Consider the following 21897-nt stretch of genomic DNA (forward strand, 5'->3'; position numbering starts at 1 on the left):
AACGTTAACATTTTTATTTTAGCACATATAAGGTTATATGTTGTATTTTTTAAGAGATAAAAAAATAGGTCGATAGTAATAATGTTATTTGTTGTTTTATTTTAAAAGATTCAGAAAATGGATAAGCATGTATAAGGTTATCTGTTACTTTATATTGATTAGATAAAAAGAATAGATCGGTAGTAATAATGTTTTTTTTTCCTAGGGAAAATACAAAGAATATAATAGCACATACAAGGCTATGTGTTGTTTTGTTTTGGAGAGAGAAAAAAATAGATCGACATGAATAATGTTATTTTGTGTTTTTTTTTATATGTCATTTTATGGTGTTAGGATGACAAAGTAACACATATAAAGTTATCTTCTTTTCTTTTTTAAATTAGTTGGGTAAAAGTTTGGATTCCCGGCCGTCCGGACTTTTGTTCAAGAAAATTATGAAAATTTTAATATAGGCTAGAAAAAATATCCTATGAACAACCGTACGAAGAAATTTTATGAAAAAAATTTGAATAACTTTGAATTTTAAAACAAATTGTGTTATCAAAACATATTTCGTAAAGAATAGATTTAGGCAGATAACCATATTTTTTGAAGAATTCAGAGTATAAGTTTAGACAAATAACCATATATGTTAATTTTATTAAAAAAATTATATTATAAGTTTAGACAAATAACCATATCTGTTGATTTTGTTGTGACTATAAGGAGCACATATTTCGCAGAGATAACTTTATTAGTTAAATAAAGGCTTGAAAAAAAAATCCTATGAACAATCATACGATGAAATTTTATGAAATTTGTTTTGAATAATGACTTTTTAATTTAAAAAAATTGTGTTATCAAAACATATTTAGTAAAGTATAGATTTGGACAAATAACCGTATCTGTTAAAAAATTCAGAGTATAAGTTTAGACAAATAACCATATCTATTGTTTTTATCGCGATTATAAGGAGCATATATTTCGTAGAGATAACCTTATCAATTAATCTAAATTATAAAAAAATTAAAATAGGCTAGAAAAAATATCCTATGAACAACCATATGACGAAATTTTATGAAAAAAGAAATTGAATAATGACTTTTTAATTTAAAAAAATTGTGTTATCAAGACATTTCGTAAAGTATAGATTTGGACAAATAACTGCATCTGTTGAAAAATTCTGAGTATAAGTTTGGGCAGATAACTATGTCTGTTAATTTTATTGCGATTATAAAGAGTACATATTTTACAAAAATAGCCTTATCAATTATTCTTTTTGGGATAATACAAAGTATAGACTTGTATAAATAACTATATCTGTAACGACCCTGATTTTTTGGTAAATATAAATTTCGTTAAATATTTAAATTTTATTTTAACTACTTGGATTTGGTACTAAAAATTTCTTTTTAATTTTAATAATCCGTCATAATTAGATTTGAGACTTATAAAATTATATCTTTCACGCCGGACAATCTAGTCATTTTCTAAAGACAAGTATGCTTATAAAAGCACTTGTATATTTTCCTAACGAGTTAGATAAAATCTTTAAATTATATTTCTTTGCTAGAAATCCTACTTGGCAAGTAGAATTAGCATCCAACCGATTAGTTGGTGGAACCGGACCACCGATTCACCTAGTTACATTACCCTAACCCTAATTGGACCTTTTTGACCGTCTTGGAGCCTTTTGAACCCCCCGAACCCTAATTGAACCCTTAGACTTTTAGGGGTAATTATTATACCTCATGACAAGTCATTTCAAACCCTAATTCCTTTACCCTTTGGTCCATAAATGCTAGGGAAATTTTTGACCATTGGTCATTGACTATCAAGTTGCCAATAAGTTTTTGATTTGACCATACATAATCATGGGTCAAAAATCTCATCATTTTGCTTCCAAAACTAGTTAACCTAGCCATGCATGCATGCAACCCTAGGATTTTATCCTTAAACCTAATAATCCTAGACTTACTTTCCTGGACACACATATATATACATGTACACATATAATATTTATATATGTACCAAAGAGAGAGAGAGAGAGAGAGAGAGAATCCGAAAGAGAGAGAGAGAGAGAGGGGAGGCCGAATGGGGAGAGAGAGGGAGAGTGTGTGTGTGCGTGCAAATTTTGGACACTTGCACAAGCTACTTATTGTACACTCAACCTAGATTTTACTTGACAACCCATGACTAGACAACTTTAAGTATGATCCTAGCCAATGATTGTATTCTTTCTTACAAGCCAACCCATTCTAGGATTTGACAAGCCTTAAAACCCTTCATGATAACCTAGATTTGGCCTAGAATGGATATGACTAGTAAAGGAAGGCTAGGATTTTGGTTGAAGTCTTGAAATGACAAGATTATGGAGCAAAATCCATGGGGAAAAGAGAGGAGAGGGAGGCCGGCCATATGGAGGAAGAGGGAGCCAAGACTTTTGCCTATAAATAGCAAGCTCACTTCAAGTTTCAATTCACACCTTCACTCATTTGCTCTCACTTCTCTCTAGAAACCATTTTCATTTCCAGACAGCCTACTGCCCTTCACGAATCTCCATTTGTCTCCTGCTTAAAGTAGTTTTTAGGACCAACTCCCTTCGGGAAAGTTGTAGAGCACTTCGAAACCTTCAAGTTAGACCCAAGAACCACCCCAATCGGTGAAGAAATGACAAAGATATTGGCATCCGAAGTTCAGTAAAAATCTCGGATTTCCATTTCCAGACAGCATACTGTCTCTTCCTTTATCACCATTTTTCTCCTACCTAAAGTAGTTTCTAGGATCAACTTCCTTCACGAAAGTTGTAGAGCACTTCGAGAGCTTCAATTTCGACCCAAGAACAATCATATTCGGCCAAATATCAACCGAGTTACTGCCATCCAAAGTTTGGTCCAGATTTGCGAGTTTCACCGCCCGTAGAAAACTTCCAACTAGCTTATTCGGCCCCGACTAGTTTCGGATCAAGGTAGAACCCCTTAACTTTACGTATAGCATAGAATCGTACGTTAGAAAGTAGAATGTTCTTGATTCAAAGTATCAATATCCTTATCGTTTTCCTTAAGTAGATAAGGTTATCTATTGTTTAGTTTGAAGTAGATAAGGTTATCTATCGTTTACAATGCATGATTGTCAATAAGTTTATCTCGCTAATGGAAGTACGAGCATGCTAGATAAATGACTTTTTCTTAAATAAACATATGTTGTTTAGAACTTCCCTCAAAGAAAGAAGGAACGATTTTCGAAAGATAGAATTTGACACTTGAATAGAAGTATTCGTAATTTGATCTTTAGGATGGTTATGAGCATGGTTATTAATATAGAATTGGATGATCTTGCTAGTTTAGTTTAAAGATTTCAATGAATGATTTATGTTTGTAAAAAGTCCTACCGCGGAGTCTATGCATGAGAACGAGATACAGAAATCGAGAAAATAGAAACATGACACCTAGGGTGTGGTTAACAAGAAAAATGTGTTTCGAATGAGGAAATATTTTTGAAACTACATAATGACCGATTTTGATGGCATTATGTGAGATGTGTGTGTGAATGTGTGCCAATGGGAACCCGGGACGGCGGAACCATTGTGAGGATACTCGGGAACCCGGAACGGCGGAACCGAGGTTGGGTGTGTGGCTTGGTTATCCGCGGAAAGGAGCCAATGCAAATGTGTGCCAATGGGAACCCGGTGCGGCAGAACCATTGTGAGGATACTCGGGAACCCGGAACGGCGGAACCGAGGTTGGGTGTGTTAAAAATGGATTTTGAAAAAGTTGGTTTGGGTATGAAAAGTGAAAATGGGGACACGGTCTACGATGAGTTGCGTATGAGAAACACAGAAAAACATGGACACCAACGATACTTGAATAGTGAATGTGGATGTGTGATTGTTACTATTCGTCGTTTATGATTTACTGTTTGTAAGTTATGAGTTAGTGGGTAGGGTTTACTCTATTGAGCTTTTGTAAGCTCACGGTGTTACCTTTGGTGACCCTAACATATTATATTGGTGGCGACGCCGGTATAATGTGTCATACCTCATAGATGAACAGGGTGAACATTACACCTTGAAAGCTTTCGGAGCCGAGGAGTTGGCCAGAATGGAAGAAGAGGCGGAGCAGTAGATAGGAACCCTAGTCTACCCTCCTTTTGTTTAATAAAGTACTCTTGGGAGAATTATGTTGTAATATTGAGCTAGACTCTATTTAAATTTTCAATGAAATTGCCTTCTTTAACGTACCCAAAATTGGGGGCGTTACAATATCTGTTGGTTTTATTGCGATTGTAAAGTGCAAATTTTGCCTAAATAACCGTATCTGTTGGTCTTTTTGAAATAATTTAAAATATAAATTTTTAGAGATAATCATATCTGCTGATTTTAGTGCGATAATCATAAATTGTGAAATTTTAGGAAACTAGTGAAAATTAAGGTATTTTTTAGTTTGGTGCCACACATAAAGAACACATATTAGGTTATCTATTTTTTATTCAAGTTTCAAACTTGACACAAGTATAAATGTCTTTCAAGTTTCAATGACTCCCTTTCAAAAACAAAAAACAAAAAAAAGTTTCAATGACTAGTTGACTGTCTTCCTTTTGATATGGTTTGGGATAGGAGTGACAATTGTTAACGGGCCCAAAGCACACCTCCAAAATCAACAGAAATATGAGCCCACCTTGCCACCCAACTCTCTCTCTCTCTCTCTCTCTCTCTCTCTCTCTCTCTCTCTCTCTCTCTCTCTCTCTCTCTCTCGCCGGTTAGACCCAAGTTCCGTTGTCCATCCCCATGCACGCGACGGAGGCGGGGAACGACTGCTTAAAAAACTTCCTCCCCAGCGGCGACCTTCTGGGCGACGGCGATACACCACCCGGTAGCAGGCTCGCGCCGTTGTAAGGGTACAAACTCAGCCATGGGCTCGTCGCAGATGATTGAGTTGGCGTGTTCTTCGCCGAATACACGTGAACAGCGTCGGCAGAGAATCTGCCCGGTGTCAGAGTTTTTGCCTCGCCTCCGGCGCCTCCACCGTCGGCTCCTTTCCTATGTGCGGGTTCCATGGCTGAGAGTAGTTTTTCAATTTGGGCGTGTTTTGTTTGATTGGGGTATTTTTGGAAGGCAGGGGAACAAAGTCCTGGCGCCATGTAGGAAAATATTGATGTCCTTATTGCATAATTAAACCCTATACAATGGACTCCTGGCCGAAGCTCTCAATATAATATGCGCGGAACAGCGATCTCTCTCTCTCTCTCAAAAATCCCCAGTAGCGTTGAGTAACTGACCAAGCAATAGTTGTTTCTGATCGATGGAAATGTAAGCTTCATAGATGGGCATGATTCAAGGTGAAACAATGATGGTTTGTCCATATTCTTTAGTGGTATGCAATTATACCCTCTATGAAAACCATCATCGTTGAGTAACTGACAAACCATCTCTCTATGAAACCATCAATCAATGAAGTGATATATAATACGAGTGTGGTCGCTTCACTTAATTCTGAAATTTTTCATGCAAGCCTTTTTGTCAACGGAACTAACAATTATCCAAATATCCATCATTTTCATCGCCATAAAAAGATTCACAAAGCGGTGGTGCCTCTTGAAGTTAAAGATTTTTATATGGACTTGGGCACAAAATGGGCACATGACGAGTGACGTCTTTCAAAGCAAAAAAGAATTAATTTCACTCATTATCCTTGGTGGTGTATCATCTATCATGTGTAGGACGATAAGGAGTCATCTATTTTTTAACACTATTCTATTTTTGGGCTACGCTAAGTGATTGTCCCATTAAAAACATCAAATTATTACAAGGGTGTAAATGCTTTTAACACAATGCAGACTTGTGTACTTGTAACCTATCCTGCCAATATTGGAAGAAAGCAGGTTAAGTTTTTTTTTTTGACAAGGGTTAAGTTGTATTTCTCAGTTCTCACACTCACACAATATCAATATGGAGTTAACTTCACATCAGCACCAACTAATGAGCTTTGCTAGTTCGTACTGATCTCCAATCAATTTAAGGTCCTAGGATCAACTCTTAACGTGCATTTTTCTTCCATATTTTATTATAAAGAGACAATGGAATGGAACAAACAAAACGAAAAAAACAAAAAATGGCTTCAATCAAGTTTAACTTCTTTTTTTGCTTTTTTGCCATATTGAAGGTTGTCAACTTTATAAAAGGGAATTATAGCCATGGGGAAGAGAAAACGAATCAATTAACTATTGCACCAGTAAATTAAGTTGCATTTGTTCTTACCTAATGAAGAGAGAGAGAGACAACTGTATGGCAGATTCACAGCTCTAAAACCAGATAAGACAGCCATGACAGTCACAACAATGGCACCAATTATGCTGACCAGACCAACTAAGGCATGGTGGAAAAACCTGAAAAGAAAAATAAGACTAAAAGTATTTACATTTCAAAAAAGCCCCTGAACTTTCTGACAACTTGCAAAAAGAACACCTGAACTTTCACTATTAACAAAAAAACACCTAAACTTTGCATTCCGTTAGCAATTAAACCCCTGCCGTCCAATTCCGTCAATTTTTAACGGATGGAGCTAACGGAAGGCGTTAACTTTTTATTTTTTTTTACTTTTTAATTCAAAAATTACTTTTAACTCTTTCTTTTTTTTATTGGTAAATAAATATACAATAAAGTTCTTTTTTTTTTCTTACTATTTATCAAAACCTACTTTAACCATAATTATTATTTTAAAATTTTACCCACCCCCCCCCCCCCCCCCCCCCCCCCCCCCTTTTTTTTTGCTTATTAGAATCAACTCCACACCACCAATTAACCCCACAACCAACCGCCAAAGCCTTAGCCACAATTTCAGAAATTCAAAAGTTCTTTTAACCTCCTCTTTGTAACCTTTTCTTTTTTTTAGTACTTTTACTTCCAAAAATTATTTTTAACTCATTCTTTTTTTTAGTCATAAATAAATATGCAATAAATAGTAAAAATGGGTTAAAGTTATTATTATAAATAGTAAAGATTAGAGTTAAAGTAATTTTTGATAAATAGTAAGAAAAAAACTTTATTTCATATTTATTTACTACTAAAAATAAAGAGTTAAAAGTAATTTTGGAAGTAAAAAATATAAAAAACAAGAATGCTAAAAAAAAGAGTAATTTCGAATTTCTAAAATTAGAGCTAGAGCTTTGGTAGTTGATTGGTGGAGTGGGGTTAAAGTTCTAAAAAAAAAAAAGAGGGAGAGAGAGAGAGAGAGAGAGAGAGAGAGAGAGAGAGAGAGAGAGAGAGAGAAGGGGAAAGGTACAATTTGAAAGTAACAAAAAAGATGGTGGTTAAAGTTATTTTTGTAAATAGTAAAAAATAGAGTTAAAGTAATTTTTGATAAATAGTAAGAAAAAAAAAGAACTTTATGGCACATTTATTTACCAATAAAAAAAAGAAAGAGTTAAAAGTAATTTTTGAATGTAAAAAGTAAAAAAAAATAAAAAGTTAACGCCTTCCGTTAGCTCCATCCGTTAAAAATTGACGGAATTGGACGGCAGGGGTTTAATTGCTAACGGAATGCAAAGTTTAGGTGTTTTTTTGTTAATAGTGAAAGTTCAGGTGTTTTTTTGCAAGTTGTCAGAAAGTTCAGGGGCTTTTTTGAAATTTTCCCAGTCTATTTAACTAATTACTTGTGGGAAGTTAAACTGAACAAAAAGAAGGAAAAGACTAAATAGTTAGCTAGGCAAAACTTAGGTAGAAGAACAAGTTGGACATGTCATAACAAAATAAAAGGTAACGAATAGGCATAACTTGGTAGAGATCGAAGGATTGAAAAACTACAAGTCAACTTGTACATTGTCTGATAGTGGAATTTCCAGCATTTTTTGCTAGACGCAGTAAAAATGGAAGGAGTAAGAGGCCCTTTTTTGGCATATATATAAACATCCATTTCTTTGGCATGACCCAAGACAAGAAAAACACTAAATTCAGACCTTTATCTGGTGGAAAGCATTGGAAATTGAGTGATTGATTTCATATAAAAGTAAAATATAGCTCCTCTCTTTTCCCAAATCGAATTCCACGTCTAAAGATAAGACTGTGATAGCATCTAGAATAACCTTAAAACAAAAAAGGCCAAAGGGACCACATTTTCCCTAAAAGTAACAAATGGATCACACCTCCTGGCGAAGGGGGTGATGCATGATGAAGTGATTGCTCAAGCATGCCAAGACCATGAGGCCTAAACCTGAATTAAGACCATAGGGCCTAACTCCTGACTTTTAACCAAGAAATTTGTGTCGCAACCCTTAGTAAGGCTGTGAATGTGAGCCGAGATTGCCTTGCTCGTTAAGGACTTAATATTCGGTGAATAGAACTTATGAAAACAAGAAACAAACACAAATGCCACTTGTATTGCTAGAAAGAAATAACAATGGTGCAGGAAAGAAATAGCAAAATGAACAAAGCACAAAGAATGAAGTTGTTGGAACTGGAAAACAAGGTAAACGCAAAGAAGCTGTGAATAATAAGTGAACTGCACATGCAGAACCCTTGGCCTGTTCCGACTCCCCTATTTATAGTTGTTCTTCCCTGGAATGGGGCATGCTTGGGCCCTGAAAATGTGACATGTGTCCCATGTCTCCAAACCACTTCCTTTTATTTCAGGGAGCTAAAATTGGTTGTAGACGTTGATTGCAAACCGAACTCCCTTGATGCATGGCCGCCACGTGGCCCTTTGAATCAGCCAATAGTTTAAGTGCTTCCTAATTTTCAAGGCCTATTCCCTAATTTTACTCATCCTATCAACCATCTTCAACTGGAACTTGCTCATGTGGTATTCATGACCTGGTCCTCATGTATTTTACCCTTAAAATGCCAAAAATTCAAGAAAATGAAATGAATATTCCAAACTGGTCTGAAGGGAGGAGAAATTTTATACTCCATGGATATGCCATTAGGATCTGTCTGTGAATACAATCAAACCCTGAAAATCTCAACAACCCTAAAATGTAGGAGTTTGTTCTTGAATGATAGGGTAGGGTAGATCTAATGTACCTAGGGCCAGCAAGGGCAAGGCCCAAGAGGCCGTCGCCTGATGGCCTCCCCCTTTTTAGCCCAAAAAAGGGCCCCCAGTTAGAATACATGTTGTATATAAAGTACTCCCAATTTTCAAAAGCAATGCTTTTATGGACCAGCGATAAAGTGCTTGGCTTCCTCACCCAAGGTTTGGGGTTCGATTCCCATCCCTGCTTTTTATCTTTTTAGAGTTGAATGGTTAGGAAAAATCTTCTTCTTTAATTTTAGCTTGTTGAGATTTAAACCTAGCCCAAAATGATTTTATATTTAAACCTAGCCCAAAATGATTTTATATTGCAATGGTAACACAAAATCACAGTTTTATCACAGCATTTACTACTAAAAGTACAAAATTATTATTATTCCAATCATTTTTTCTTAAAATTTTCCGTTGCATTTCATTTACGTGTTTTTACAAGCTCAAAATAGATAGGATTAGCGAGAAAAAAAAATAAGTGATGTGTATGTATGTGAATACATATGTATATGTTATATTTTTAATTCTTAATGATTAATTTTTTAATTTGATCAATAACAAAGAGGCCCCATATTGCAAGTTTGCCTAGGGCCTCCGAATATATAGGGCCAACCTTGGGTGTACCCATGTCATATTGCAATTGGTTTATCAACCATTAATCTTTTCGCACGTGGACTAGATTGACTTTGACTTTTTTGTTTATCACTTTTTTGTTTACCAATAATGCAGGCCCACTTCATTTTGACATTTTGTTGACCATAAGCCTGGGCCCACTTGACTTGCCATGTGGCACTCAACCATTTTCTTTTTGCAAAAGTGTCAAACATGAGGGTACACATTGCTCCCCTCAAACTCTGCTCTTGATCATTAACAGAGTGGAGTTTGATTTATGCCCTTTTAACCCACCCCTAAATCATTTAGGCCAAGATAGAATCTAAAAGGGTCAAAAACTAGCTTTAGGCGTGTGAATATGCATAAGAGTTAGACTCTTATGTGTTATAGGAGAGGATAAGAGAGATCATGTTAACCCATAATTTCCCCTTGGACGAGCCGTGGTGCCTTAGGAAAATAGATATAAAACCCACGCAAGCTCCCTTGTCACATGCAGACTCTGGCACACTTGGCCCAACTCTAGGGGCTTGTCTAGGCAACCTTGCAATGTCTCCATTAAACTTTGCTAGGCCCTTCTAGAAAAAGGACATCACAATTAAGGCACTTCAGTAACCGCTTTTACTTGGAAGGCCTTTTGCAAGTTTCCTGAATCGAGCCTTCCTAAGATGCTTCACGCACCTACAAAAGGGCTTGCTTTGATTTAAAACAACCCTGAAATATTTTTAAGGCCCAAAAGTTATTATAAGGCCTAGCGCCTTAGCTCGAAGACTTGGTTGTAGAAAGAACATGAAATTTGCAAAAGGCCTAGTTTTAAGGCTTAATGACATGGTGAAAGGCCGGTAATGCAACAACCCACTCCAGTTGACCTGTTAACCATTCGCCTAACCGCGTAGCTCAAAAGATTAACCTCAAGTTATATAGGAGCTGGTCGGAATCACATATATACTATTTCAACTTTCCCAACACAACCGATGTGGAACTTTTTCCCAATGGTGGAAGGTTGCAATCTCCCCACCTTATGGTGCAACATCCTCGTACATCCTCGTTGCACCCCTTGGCCTAGCAACCTTCCCTTGGTGGTCATGGTGTAGCACTTAGTTCCGTACATCACAATCAATATGCTCGTACCAGATTCTAGAGATGGCCCCCATCATGTAGACCAGGGTTGTGCTCTATGTAAGTTAGATCCTCTTTGAGCTCTATCGGCTCGGAAGTCAACACGTGAGACGGATCCGCAATATACTTTCGTAACATGGAGACATGAAACACATCATGAAGTCGGCTCAACTCCGGTGGCAATGCCAAGCGATACGCTGTAGATCCAATCTGCTCAATGATCTCATACGGCCCAATATATCGTGGACTCAACTTGCCTTTCATCTTGAACCGCATAACCCCTTTCCATGGTGACACTCGAAGAAATACTCAATCACCCACTACGAATTGTGGATCCCTCCTCTGCTTATCCGCATAACTTTTCTGGCGACTTTGTGCAATTTTCAAGCAATCACGAACAACTTTAATTTTATCAACAATGACTTGAACCAACTCTGGTTTCGACAACCACCTTTCCCCAACTTCACTCCAACATACAGGAGTTCTACACCTCCGTCCATATAAAGCCTCATAGGGTGTCATGCCAATGCTAGTCTAATAGCTATTATTATAAGCAAACTCCATCAATGACATATTAGTATCTTAGTGCCTTTGAAGTCCAAAACACAAGTACGCAACATATCCTCCAAAGTTTGAATAGTCCACTCAAATTGCCCATCTATCTGAGGGTGAAAAGTTGTACTAAACTCTAGAGTAGTACCCATAGCTTGTTGCAAACTCGGCCAAAATCTAAAAGTAAATCTAGGATCCCGGTCAGCAACAATTGACACTAGAGCCTTGTGCAAATGGATAATCTCATCAACATATAATTTAGCATACCTATCAATCGTATAAATAGTATTAACAGGTAGAAAATGCGCGGATTTAGTCAATCGATCCACAATCACCCAAATAGAATCATAGCCTTTTTGTGAACGAGGAAGTCTAGTCACAAAATCCATCGCAATATGCTCCCACTTCCACATAGGAATAGGAAGAGGTTGCAATAAACCTTGTGGGTCGTTGATGCTCGACCTTTACTTGTTGACATACCAATCATCGAGCTACAAACTGAGCTATTTCCCTCTTCATCCCAATCCCCAAATAGTGCTCCCTAAGATCGCAATACATTTTTGTACTACCCGGATGCATAGTATAAGTTGAACTATGTGCCTCTTCCAAAATCTCTCTCTTCAAAGCTTGGTCTCTAAGTACACACAATCGATTTTCAAATAACAATAACACATCTTGAATAACAAAGTCTGTCCGTGTCCCATCTCTCACTCCATCTATAAATTTCTTCAACTTTTGATCCCGATATTGAGTCTCCCGAATCCAATCAATCAATAGAGGTCTCACTCTAAAATGAGCTATCAAGGCATCAGTATTTGTCAAGGCTAACTGCACACCCATCAAAGTCAACCTGGTAAAAATATCAACACGAGTACATTGAACACATGCGAATCTACCTGAAGATTTTCTTCTCAGAGCATTTGCCACAACATTAGCTTTCCCTGGATGGTAGTGAATACTGCAATCATAATCGTTAATTAACTCCATCCATCGTCTCTGTCTTAAGTTCAAATCCTTCTGTGAAAATAAATACTTCAAACTCTAATGATTGGTGAAAATCTCACAAGCTTCGCCATATAAGTAATTGTCTCCACAACTTTAATGCAAACACAACTGCTGCTAACTCCCAATTATGAGTTGGATAATTGCATTCATGAGCTTCTGTTGGTACATTTTTGCTGGGCCTCAAGGTAGGTATACTTATCTATTTTTGCAAAAGATTATGGTAATGTGTATAGCTTGTGAAAAAATGGTAAATGGTCATAATCATGCTTGGCTTGAAGTTAATTGCTATATAAGCCTTAGTGGCGTTATGAATATGGCCTTAGTGGCGTTGCGAGGAATATAGCCTTAGTGGCGCGAATGATATTGCCGTACTGGCGTGACAAGTATTGCCTTAGTGGCGGAAAGTATATTGTCTTAGTGGTGTGATTATGAATATTGCCTTAGTGGTGTTACGAGTACTATGTTGGTGTTGAGATAGCTATGGCCAAGGGCTTATAAATTCATATGTGTTGATAAAAGAAGTGGGAAGTTATTTGCTAAGCTGAATATTGTCACTTAATTCATTTTTAAGCATTTATCATATTCCTTATCTCATTATGGATAAGAGCATTCACTGAGCATGTTGATAGCTCACACCCCCACGATGTTTTCTTTTCAGGTGCGTGACGGCATGTGGGTCCACTGCAGAGTCTAGATAGAAGTTGTGGATATAGAGTCTAGTTTTTTTGACTCTTTGGGTTATATGTGCCTATTTTTGGAGCTTGTTTATGTTGTAAATACGTGTGGCCACATCTTGTATGACAGTTATTTTCCATATATATCCAAGTTAAGCTTTCATATGTTGGACACCTGGCTGGTGTATTTCTTTTACTGCTTTATCAAAGTCATGTGTGGGTCCATCCCATTTGGAAAATAAATTATCATGGTGTTCTCCGGGATGGGGTGTGACAGGTAATAACTGCAACAAGGCCTACTCAAAGTGCTCAAGGGCCTTTTCGGCTTGCTATAGTTGCTACAGGGCCTACTCACTAATTGAAAGGCCTTACAAATTCCGCTAACATTCTTGATAAGAATGATGTTTATCTGGCCTATGAAAGATTCTATTTTGCTCAAATTTCTTGAATTCACATTGTTGCTTTTGTGTAAGCCAAAGAAACAAGACCTGCTTTTGATGTGACCCACAAGTCTTATTATATAATATTTTTCGGCGACTTGGGAGATGTCGAATAATTGTTCTTTCAAAAATGGAAAAAATGGAGGAGTAAACTTTTTACCATCTTTCCTTATAAATGGAGTAAAACCACGTCTTATAGGAGTAAAACCACAATTTCCTCCTTATGTGGCAGAATGTCGTGTTCCTCTTGTCTTTGAATTATCTGGGGTAAATCTATCGGAAGGGCAAATGCTTCATTCACTCTGATATAAGGAATAACGCCCCAAGCATAGGGCTTAATACGTCAATTGAAGCATAATAATCTGGAAGACCGGGATCGTACCCACGGGAATAATTAATACGGCTTTGTTGGATTTGTAGAAGTAAGCAGGATTTTCGGCTTTTAGACAGCCAACTTTGTTTTACGTTTGCGGTGGAAAGTACAAAAGGGCTAAATTAAAAAGCGAATAAACTAGGATAAAAAGCAGGTTAGGTCTAGAAATTACTAACACCCACGGCTAGAGTTAAATCACATTTTCACCCAATTACGCGGTTTAAGAGACTCAATTAAGGTTCCTAAACCGGAAGATAAGATGGTTTAATTACCAAGCTAGCTCTAGAATTTATTTAGCAAACATCTCGAGTGACAGAGCTCCAAGCATCATGTGTGGTAAGTAGGCGATGCTCTTACTTGCACATGGCCAAGGAGGTTAACACCTTAGCAATTTGACAAACAAATCCGAGCCCCACATCAATTTTCAAACCAAAAATTAAAACTTTATTGGTGAAAAATGCAATTTTTACTCAAGCCATGAGGTGCTAATCACCCCATGACCTAACCCTAGAAAACTACTCACACATATCTATGAAGATAAGAGCAAGCAAAAATCTTCTAAGCATAGCCAAATAACACTTGAAGAAAACTAGATTAAACGATAGATCGGAGTAGCGGCTACAACTTTAATGAAGACTACAATAGCAAAAACTAATTAACTAAAGCAGAAAATTAAATTTAAAGTGCTGGAAAATGAAGAACAATGAAGAACAATTCAAAAAGCAAGTAAATCTAGGCTAGATCTAAATTATGAAATACAAAATTGTTTGTACAATGAGACATCACGCCTTTTATATTCTTCAAGATACGCGCACGAAATATTCTCAAAATGCTCCGAAAATCCACTTATGAGGCCCTCGGTACCGATGGAGAAAGACTTAAGTTGCTGTGCTAGAGGCCTCGGTACCGATGGGAAAGATTTTATTCTACCGATGCCGAGCATGTTAGGGGTTGATGTGAAGACTGGTCGGTACTAATTGAATATATCATCTCCATCGATGCCGAAGCTGCTTGAATTGTTCCCTGAACTAGCTCGGTACCGATTGACTTAGGAACCTTCAATCATGCCGAGAGCTTATGCTCCAATAACTTTGACTTTGGTCTTCGCTTTGTCGGGTCACCTTCGGGTCTTTGGATGTCCTGATATGCTTTACGCTTTAAAACTCCTTTATTTAGTGATTTCCCTACAAAACAAAACTAGCATACTCTACGAGTAAAAGTAATTAAAAATAACTAAATTAACAATGAAATTAGACTAAACTAGAGACCTAGCGCACCCTATATTGCAATATCGGGTGCTTATCAGCAAAGTACCCTTGCCCCCCTTATAAAGGGTTATCCTCCATTCCGAATTATTGGTTATGGCCTTTGTGGGGGCTGATTTCACCGTGATCTTCTTGAACCTTTTTCTCTCTTTTATGGATTGCAGAAGTACTAAGCTGATCTTGTGTACCTGCAGAACCTGAGGGGGATGTTCTTCTGGGAAGAAGCTCCGACGAACAAGTCAGTACATGGAGGAGAAAGAAGTTTGGTAAGAAATTTGTTAGGGGAGAGATGAGAGTAGTTAAGAGAAAAGATCTGATCCTTGCCCTAGAAGGGGCACTCTTCTATTTATAGGCAAAGATGTAGAGTGCTGCACAGGCTGGTTCTGCAATCCACGTGCTTTGTCACGTTCGGATGACGTCACATGTCAGGAGTATTTAATGAACGCTGCTTCTTGGAGATTGCAGAGCCGCGTTTGTCAATGTCAGACGAGTCACATCAATCAAAGATGTCACCTCTGTTATCAGAAAAGACAACCCACATATTATCAGAAGCTTCTAGAAGATCCCACAAAGGCGGTGCCGAACACTATCTCGAGCAAACACATTACTAGATGCTTAAAGTCCTACCGAGCATAAACAGCTTCCAACGAGCAATGGAAAGTTTACCGATTAAAAAGGATCTCACCGAGCAATGGGAATATTTCCCGAGCAAAGTTAGTATCAAACGTTTGGTTATACTCGGCAAGCTCGGCAAGACGCTCAGTGGCCCGCCTATTGTTCAGAAAACATGTGATGTCAACTATCAAGATGTGTTCTGACCAACAGACGAACTGAGACAACTGAACGATGAATCCAGAGTGATATCACCCCTATGACTACAGCCTTTAAGAACAGTTCTCTAGACATTGTCATTGACTTTTTGACCTTGTTCGGCCCTAGGCGAAGTGGAATTTCGGACTACTTATGACCATTGCCCCCTTGAGTTCGAACCTCCTAAATGTCGAGCTAGTGTAGAGTTTAACATCCTCCCTTCTAAGAGAGACTATCAGGCCCTTCTCGCTTTGTTTGAGAGGGATACTGTTGAACATCTTGACTTATCTCAAGCTTGATTTCAGGCCTCTTTTCAAAATTGATTCAAGCTCTGAAGCCCCCCTTGTGTAGAGATAAATCCTCTACCAATTACTTCTGAATAGAGCTTGTGCTTGGTATGTTGGCCTATATGCCTAAGCGAAGGACCGACTTGGTCATGCATCATATATCTATCACACAGGCTCTATTCGGGAGGTGAATAGGTTGTTGATATGCTATTGATTTACCATTAGGGTCTGTCTGGACTCGCAGGGCCTTAGGGACAAACTGGTTTTGTTAAGCAGGGTCTAAAAGCCCCTGTACGAATAAGGGTCTTGAGGCCAGATCGCTAGAACTTGTCTCCCTTGAATAGGGCTAGGGCTGGACCAGCCTTTATGATAGCTAGTTAGTACCTTTATGGCCCAAAATAGGTGAATCCTACTTAGCTTGCTTTTAGGCTACTTTGAGGGCTTAGGCTTCGCAGTTTTATTGGGGGATGTGAGACGTGTACAGGCCTATTAATCAAGGTAAAGCCTCAACAATCTTTTCAATACAAAAAGAAGAAAGAAACAAGAATGACAGCGGCTTTGTTTGGTTGGTAGTTTAGTTTAGTTTTGATAGTGTGTGAAGAGAGAAATACGGTAATGATTGGAGAGAGATAGAGAGAGAAATGAAATTAATAATTGGAGATATAGGGTAATAATTGGAGAAAGATATAGGGTAATGATTGGAAACAAAATTAAAACTAAACTAGCAACCGAACACAGTGAGCAACTTCGCTACTAGCAACTTATCAATCAACGAGATTTAACTTCCGTCTTTCGCGCCAAATAAAAGGTGCATTTTGTGATGGAAATTATACAGTAAAACATGGGAAAAATTCATAAAAAAATTGCTGAACTTACACCGCAATGTCCCATAGGCCTCCAAACTTAATGTATTTTCAATTTAACCTCCAAAGTTTACAAAAAACTTACAATTAAGCCTTTGCCGTCATCTTCCGTCAAGCTACAAACGGAATTGTGAAATTTGTACTGTTTATCCAATGTTTAATATTTATTTGGACCTATTACGGATCCTATAAAGATAACTCAAGCTGCAAGTTATTCTTAAAATGTAATTTTATAGGTTCCTTAAAAAAATTAGACTAATCCAATATTTGTAGGGCTTTCATACGAGTTAGGACTCTCTTAAAGGTCTTAAAGCCAAAATTTCATTATAACCATTTAGAAAAAAATGATCAGAAAAATAAAATTTTCACACCAGTTCAAACACATTTAAATTTTGAGCACTTAGTTTTTTTATCTGGTTCAATCTGTTTGTGAATTTTTTATAAAAATATGGATAAAAAATTAAGTGCTCCAATTTTTAATCTGTTTGAACCGGTGCAAAGATTTTATTTTTCCGATCATTTTATACTAAATGGTCATAATGAATTTATAGCTCCAAGATCTTTCAATGAACACTCTAAGAAATCCCTAACTCATATGAAAGCCCTACTGATATTGGATTGAGCTAATTTTTTTAAGGAACCAATAAAATTACATTTTAAGAATGAATTGCAGTTTGAATAATCTTTATAGGATCCGTAATAGGTTCAAATAAATATTAAACGTTGGATGAACAGTACAAACTTCACAATTCCGTTTGTAACCTAACGGAAGATGACGGCAAATGCTTAATTGTAAGTTTATTTTGTAAACTCTGGAGGTTAAATTGAAAATATGTTAAGTTTGGAGGCCTATGGGACGTTGTGGCGTAAATTCAGCGGTTTTTTTGAATTTTTCCCGTAAAACATATCCAATTGTTTTTTTTTTCCCACTGATTACAGCTAGTTCAAACTTGAGACACCTTTCTAGTATACGATCGTCAAAGACTAAAAAGTTCAGAGAAGACATTATTGTCTGTTGGCACTTTCTGCTACAGCAACAAATTAGTGCTCTGGTATTCCGATCTATCTACACAATTTTATGTCCTTAATTCAGGTTAAAGAATCTGATATGCTTTCGGTTTACAATCAACATGAACCCGCTAGATGTTGAATCACCAACTCTGAACAATTCAATTTGCAAGTTTAGTGTCTACTCTAGGCATTCATCCATAGCCCTGGTTTTTGTCCTGATCCTGAGCTTAGCGTCCAAGTCATTTGTTTACGCAACTGGCAAGGCTCTCTTTGTTTTTTTCCGACAATAGGCTGTGAAGCTGCTTTTGCAACTGTGTCCTGATCTGGTAATTTGAAGCCAAGCATCTATCCAAGTTCTCTTTTGCAGCTGAAAGTTCAGATTTTCGCATCTCTGCTGCAGCTATCTCAGAGCCAGTCAAATGTTCATTGTTTGCTTTAACTTCCACAAAGATTGCTTTGAGCTGAAAGAATAATCAATGTGAAATGGGTGGATACGAACACAGGCCACATTGTGAGGTATCATTTAAAAAGTACATGCATCATTAGCACCAAATGAAGCGAATTATGCTTCTGATTGAACACATCATCGTGCTACAAATATAACTGCTACACTTTTTGATACAAGGAACTAATCACTAATCTAAATGTAAAGGCTTCATCATCTCTGCTTGACCATTTGTTCAACTATCGCAATACCAAAAATAACCATCTGAATAGCTGGTCTGTTAAACTGTTTTGAGTATTACTATACCAACTACATAGATATCAAAACATGGCAATGTTCTATTAGCATACCTTTTTGGTTCTCGCGGGTCGAATATCGCTAAACGTACAAAATAACATAAAAATAGATTCATGGGGCAACGAAAGAAATAACCGATTAAGATTAACACAGCATTCTTCATCTCCAACATCAACTAAAGTATTTCCTTGCAATGTTTCTTATCAAGATTACTTTAGTTTTCAAGAAAAGAAACCTTTTGTTGTTTAGTGTCTTTCATCAAGCATGTAGCCAAATACAAAACTTCATCATGTTGTTCATGGTTTCATGGTTTCTATATCAAACATGTCACAAACATGCAAACCTCAACGTTCTCATATTACCCGAACCCTATGGTTTTTGACCCAATTATAGTCTTAAATACCTGCTGAATGTCTAGTCTGCAAATGGAGACATTCTATTATCACATAACTAGTTCGAATGGGCGATCACTTTGGACTAATATTCTGCAAATCTAAGGTTTGGTTTCTGTTAATTTGTTAGCACGTTGCACAATGATACACATGCACGAACCAGCATGGTTATGCAAACACAGAGTAGATACATGAATTGATTGATATCACCAGATGACATGTTTGGCTCTCATCAACAGCAACATAACAAATTCTATGTATAGTCCACTAAAACAAATTCCAAAGGAAGATAGTGAAATGTCATTTACCTCATTGATCTTGTTTCTCAACTCCTGGACTTGCATTTGACAGTCAACAACAAAGTTCTCCACTTGAGCCTGAAACCTCTCCATTTTATGCCTTTCCAAACCATAAAAACTCTCCTTCTGCTTCTCCAACTCCTCCAGCTCTTCCACCTCATTCTTTGACACCCTAGTTACCAACCAAACCATTAAACCCATTTCCACCTAAGTATGTGCAGGTATATAATCATATGGCGATGTTTATCTAACGTTAATGTGTTTGTATGTGAGCTACAACTATAAGTTAGTGGCATATTTTTCTGTAGTTAAGCAATGCTACTCTAATGGTATTCATCCTACTTCTTGTTTGTGCACCTATGAAGCATGAATCCCGACATCAACATGGATAGTATACGATCCGAAGATTCGAATACGGCGATATGAGAAAGTCTAAGAAAATAAGATACGGGTACGGTTAGGATATTTTTTGGCGTATTGCACATGATTACAAGAATGGTGAAAAACCATCGTATTCTTCATGAAACCATTGTACTCTTCATATGCTAAACCATTGTTATATACAAGTCCTGTTTAATTGATTTGCCCAAGAAAAAGTCTTACTTAATTGTTGATATCTAATTTTACGAAACACCCGTTGCCCCAAACAATCGCTCATAAGGGCCAAGGGTGCCACGAACAGCCCAGGCTTCCAAAATATCTCATATCCATAGTATTGAAAAAATTCCCAAAGACACAAGTGGCCGCATGTTTTGTAGAACCAGTAAGACTACCGCATCGAAGGCCATTTCAATTTTTCCGGTCTTTGGATTTTTATTTCTTGATTTTGCTATAGCTACATAGTTCGAAAAAGTAATAATGTTATGATTTAGGTGAACATTACTGTTACTAACCATAGAGATGTTGAGCTTGTGAAGCCTGATTCAATTTGGGTCACGTTTTGCTGACTATTGGAGTTCCATAATTGGTGATGTAAACTTAGGTTATAAATACTTTCTAAACACAGGTGTGAGCTTTGATGTATTCAACTACCTAGTTGGGAATCACGTAAAAATGTTTGTGTCTTGCATTCTTATTTTCCTTTCTTGATTATTCTTTGTGTGTATGTTTGTTGGCTTGGCCGATTTCTCAACAAAAGGAATGTTAACTTGGTTCTTACTTTAAATGAAGTGGTCTGAAATGGATGGAAAAAGAACTTTTGGTAAAAAAAATTTTGGCGTATCTTCACAAACTAATACCTTTGTGTTTGCAGTAATTCTTTCGTCGTGTAGAGCACAATTAGCCAGTGTTTCCGGCACATAACGTACTCTGTAACATGGATAGATGAGATTGAAAATATATACTTGTACGGTTGTACCTAATTTGTTGCAGAATGTGATCGTAGTTGGAGTCGAGTGAATCCATTTGGGCTTTGAGAGACGAGATGGCAAATTTCCGAGACGCGATCTTCTGCTCGAATTTCAAGCAGCATTGTTCCAGGGATCGGATGTTGGATAGCTTCGTGGATAAGAGCTGGGATTTGATGATTTGTAGCTCTCTCTCCGTCTGCGAGCGAGCGAGCGAGAACAATTTTGCATCGGATTAATTGAAAGGGCTAAGCTCTCTTAAACAAAGACAGATTGTAGTAGATAGCATTACGGAGAGAGAGACACAGAGAGAGAGAGAGAGAGAGAGAGACAGAGAGAGAACAAGGGGGACCTGGAGGAGAGAGAGCCGCTGGTTCCTGGTGTCCTCCATCTGTTCAAGCCTCTCACGGAATAAGGACGGAAGCGCCATTGCCGACGCAGAGAGACAGAGAGAGAGAGAGGATTTTGAGATGTGCAACTCAGATGGAGAGATTTCTTTCTCTTTTGTGTGCTTTTAAGTTGATTTTTTTTTGGGAGTTTATAAATGCAATTCCAAAATTTACTGCATATAACTTTTTACTAATTTAAATCACAAATCTTATAAAAATTTGTTATCATACAACCCCAAAATAGGTGTGAACTTCCAAAATTATCCCTCCCCAATCCATCGGCCAAATTTTTTTGAAAACCCTCCACTCCCCTCTCGGCCTCTCTCTGTTTTCTGAAAAACCCACTTGAAAACCCTCGGCTCCAATTCTGAAACCCACCCAAAACACCACCACTTCCCTTCCCCCTTCTCCCCGTTCTTCTCCCTCACTACCTCAATTAAACACACTCTGCACAATATTTGAACTCTAAAGTTTAAAAGTTTGGCAACATTTCAAGTTTTAGAATATGATATTATCAGCAAGTCTCGAACTCTAGTGTTTGAAATTTTGTGATGAGTTCAAGATTTAGAATATGATATAAGTTTCAAACTTTAGAGTTTGCAAATTTAGCATAATTTTGAATTTTAGAATCTGAACACATCGGGACAGAACCAGCTTAAAAATGGTAGAGTGATTATTGTCTACAAATTCAAACTCTAGAGTTTGAAATTTCGGCAACATTTCGAGTT

At 37.3% G+C, this 21897-nt stretch overlaps 1 protein-coding gene across 2 annotated transcripts; it reads right to left on the reverse strand.

Annotated features, from left to right (window-relative positions):
* Nucleotides 1-6188: 6188 nt before the first annotated feature.
* LOC131316688 (uncharacterized) lies at nucleotides 6189-21288 on the reverse strand. 2 transcript variants are annotated; one of them, XM_058346120.1, is made up of 4 exons: nucleotides 21133-21288; nucleotides 20792-20979; nucleotides 19444-19606; nucleotides 6189-6363 (listed from the first exon to the last, which is right to left on the reverse strand). In XM_058346120.1, the coding sequence occupies exons 1-4, from the start codon at nucleotides 21208-21210 to the stop codon at nucleotides 6280-6282; spliced, it is 513 nt and encodes a 170-aa protein (XP_058202103.1). In that variant the 5' UTR covers nucleotides 21211-21288; the 3' UTR covers nucleotides 6189-6279. The 2 variants fall into 2 exon arrangements, with proteins under 2 accessions (XP_058202103.1, XP_058202102.1); XM_058346119.1 differs by lacking the exon at nucleotides 6189-6363 and adding an exon at nucleotides 17958-18462.
* Between the last annotated feature and the right edge of the window lie 609 nt (nucleotides 21289-21897).

The sequence above is a fragment of the Rhododendron vialii genome, chromosome 2a (genome assembly GCF_030253575.1).
Source record: "Rhododendron vialii isolate Sample 1 chromosome 2a, ASM3025357v1".
Taxonomy (NCBI): Eukaryota; Viridiplantae; Streptophyta; class Magnoliopsida; order Ericales; family Ericaceae; genus Rhododendron; species Rhododendron vialii.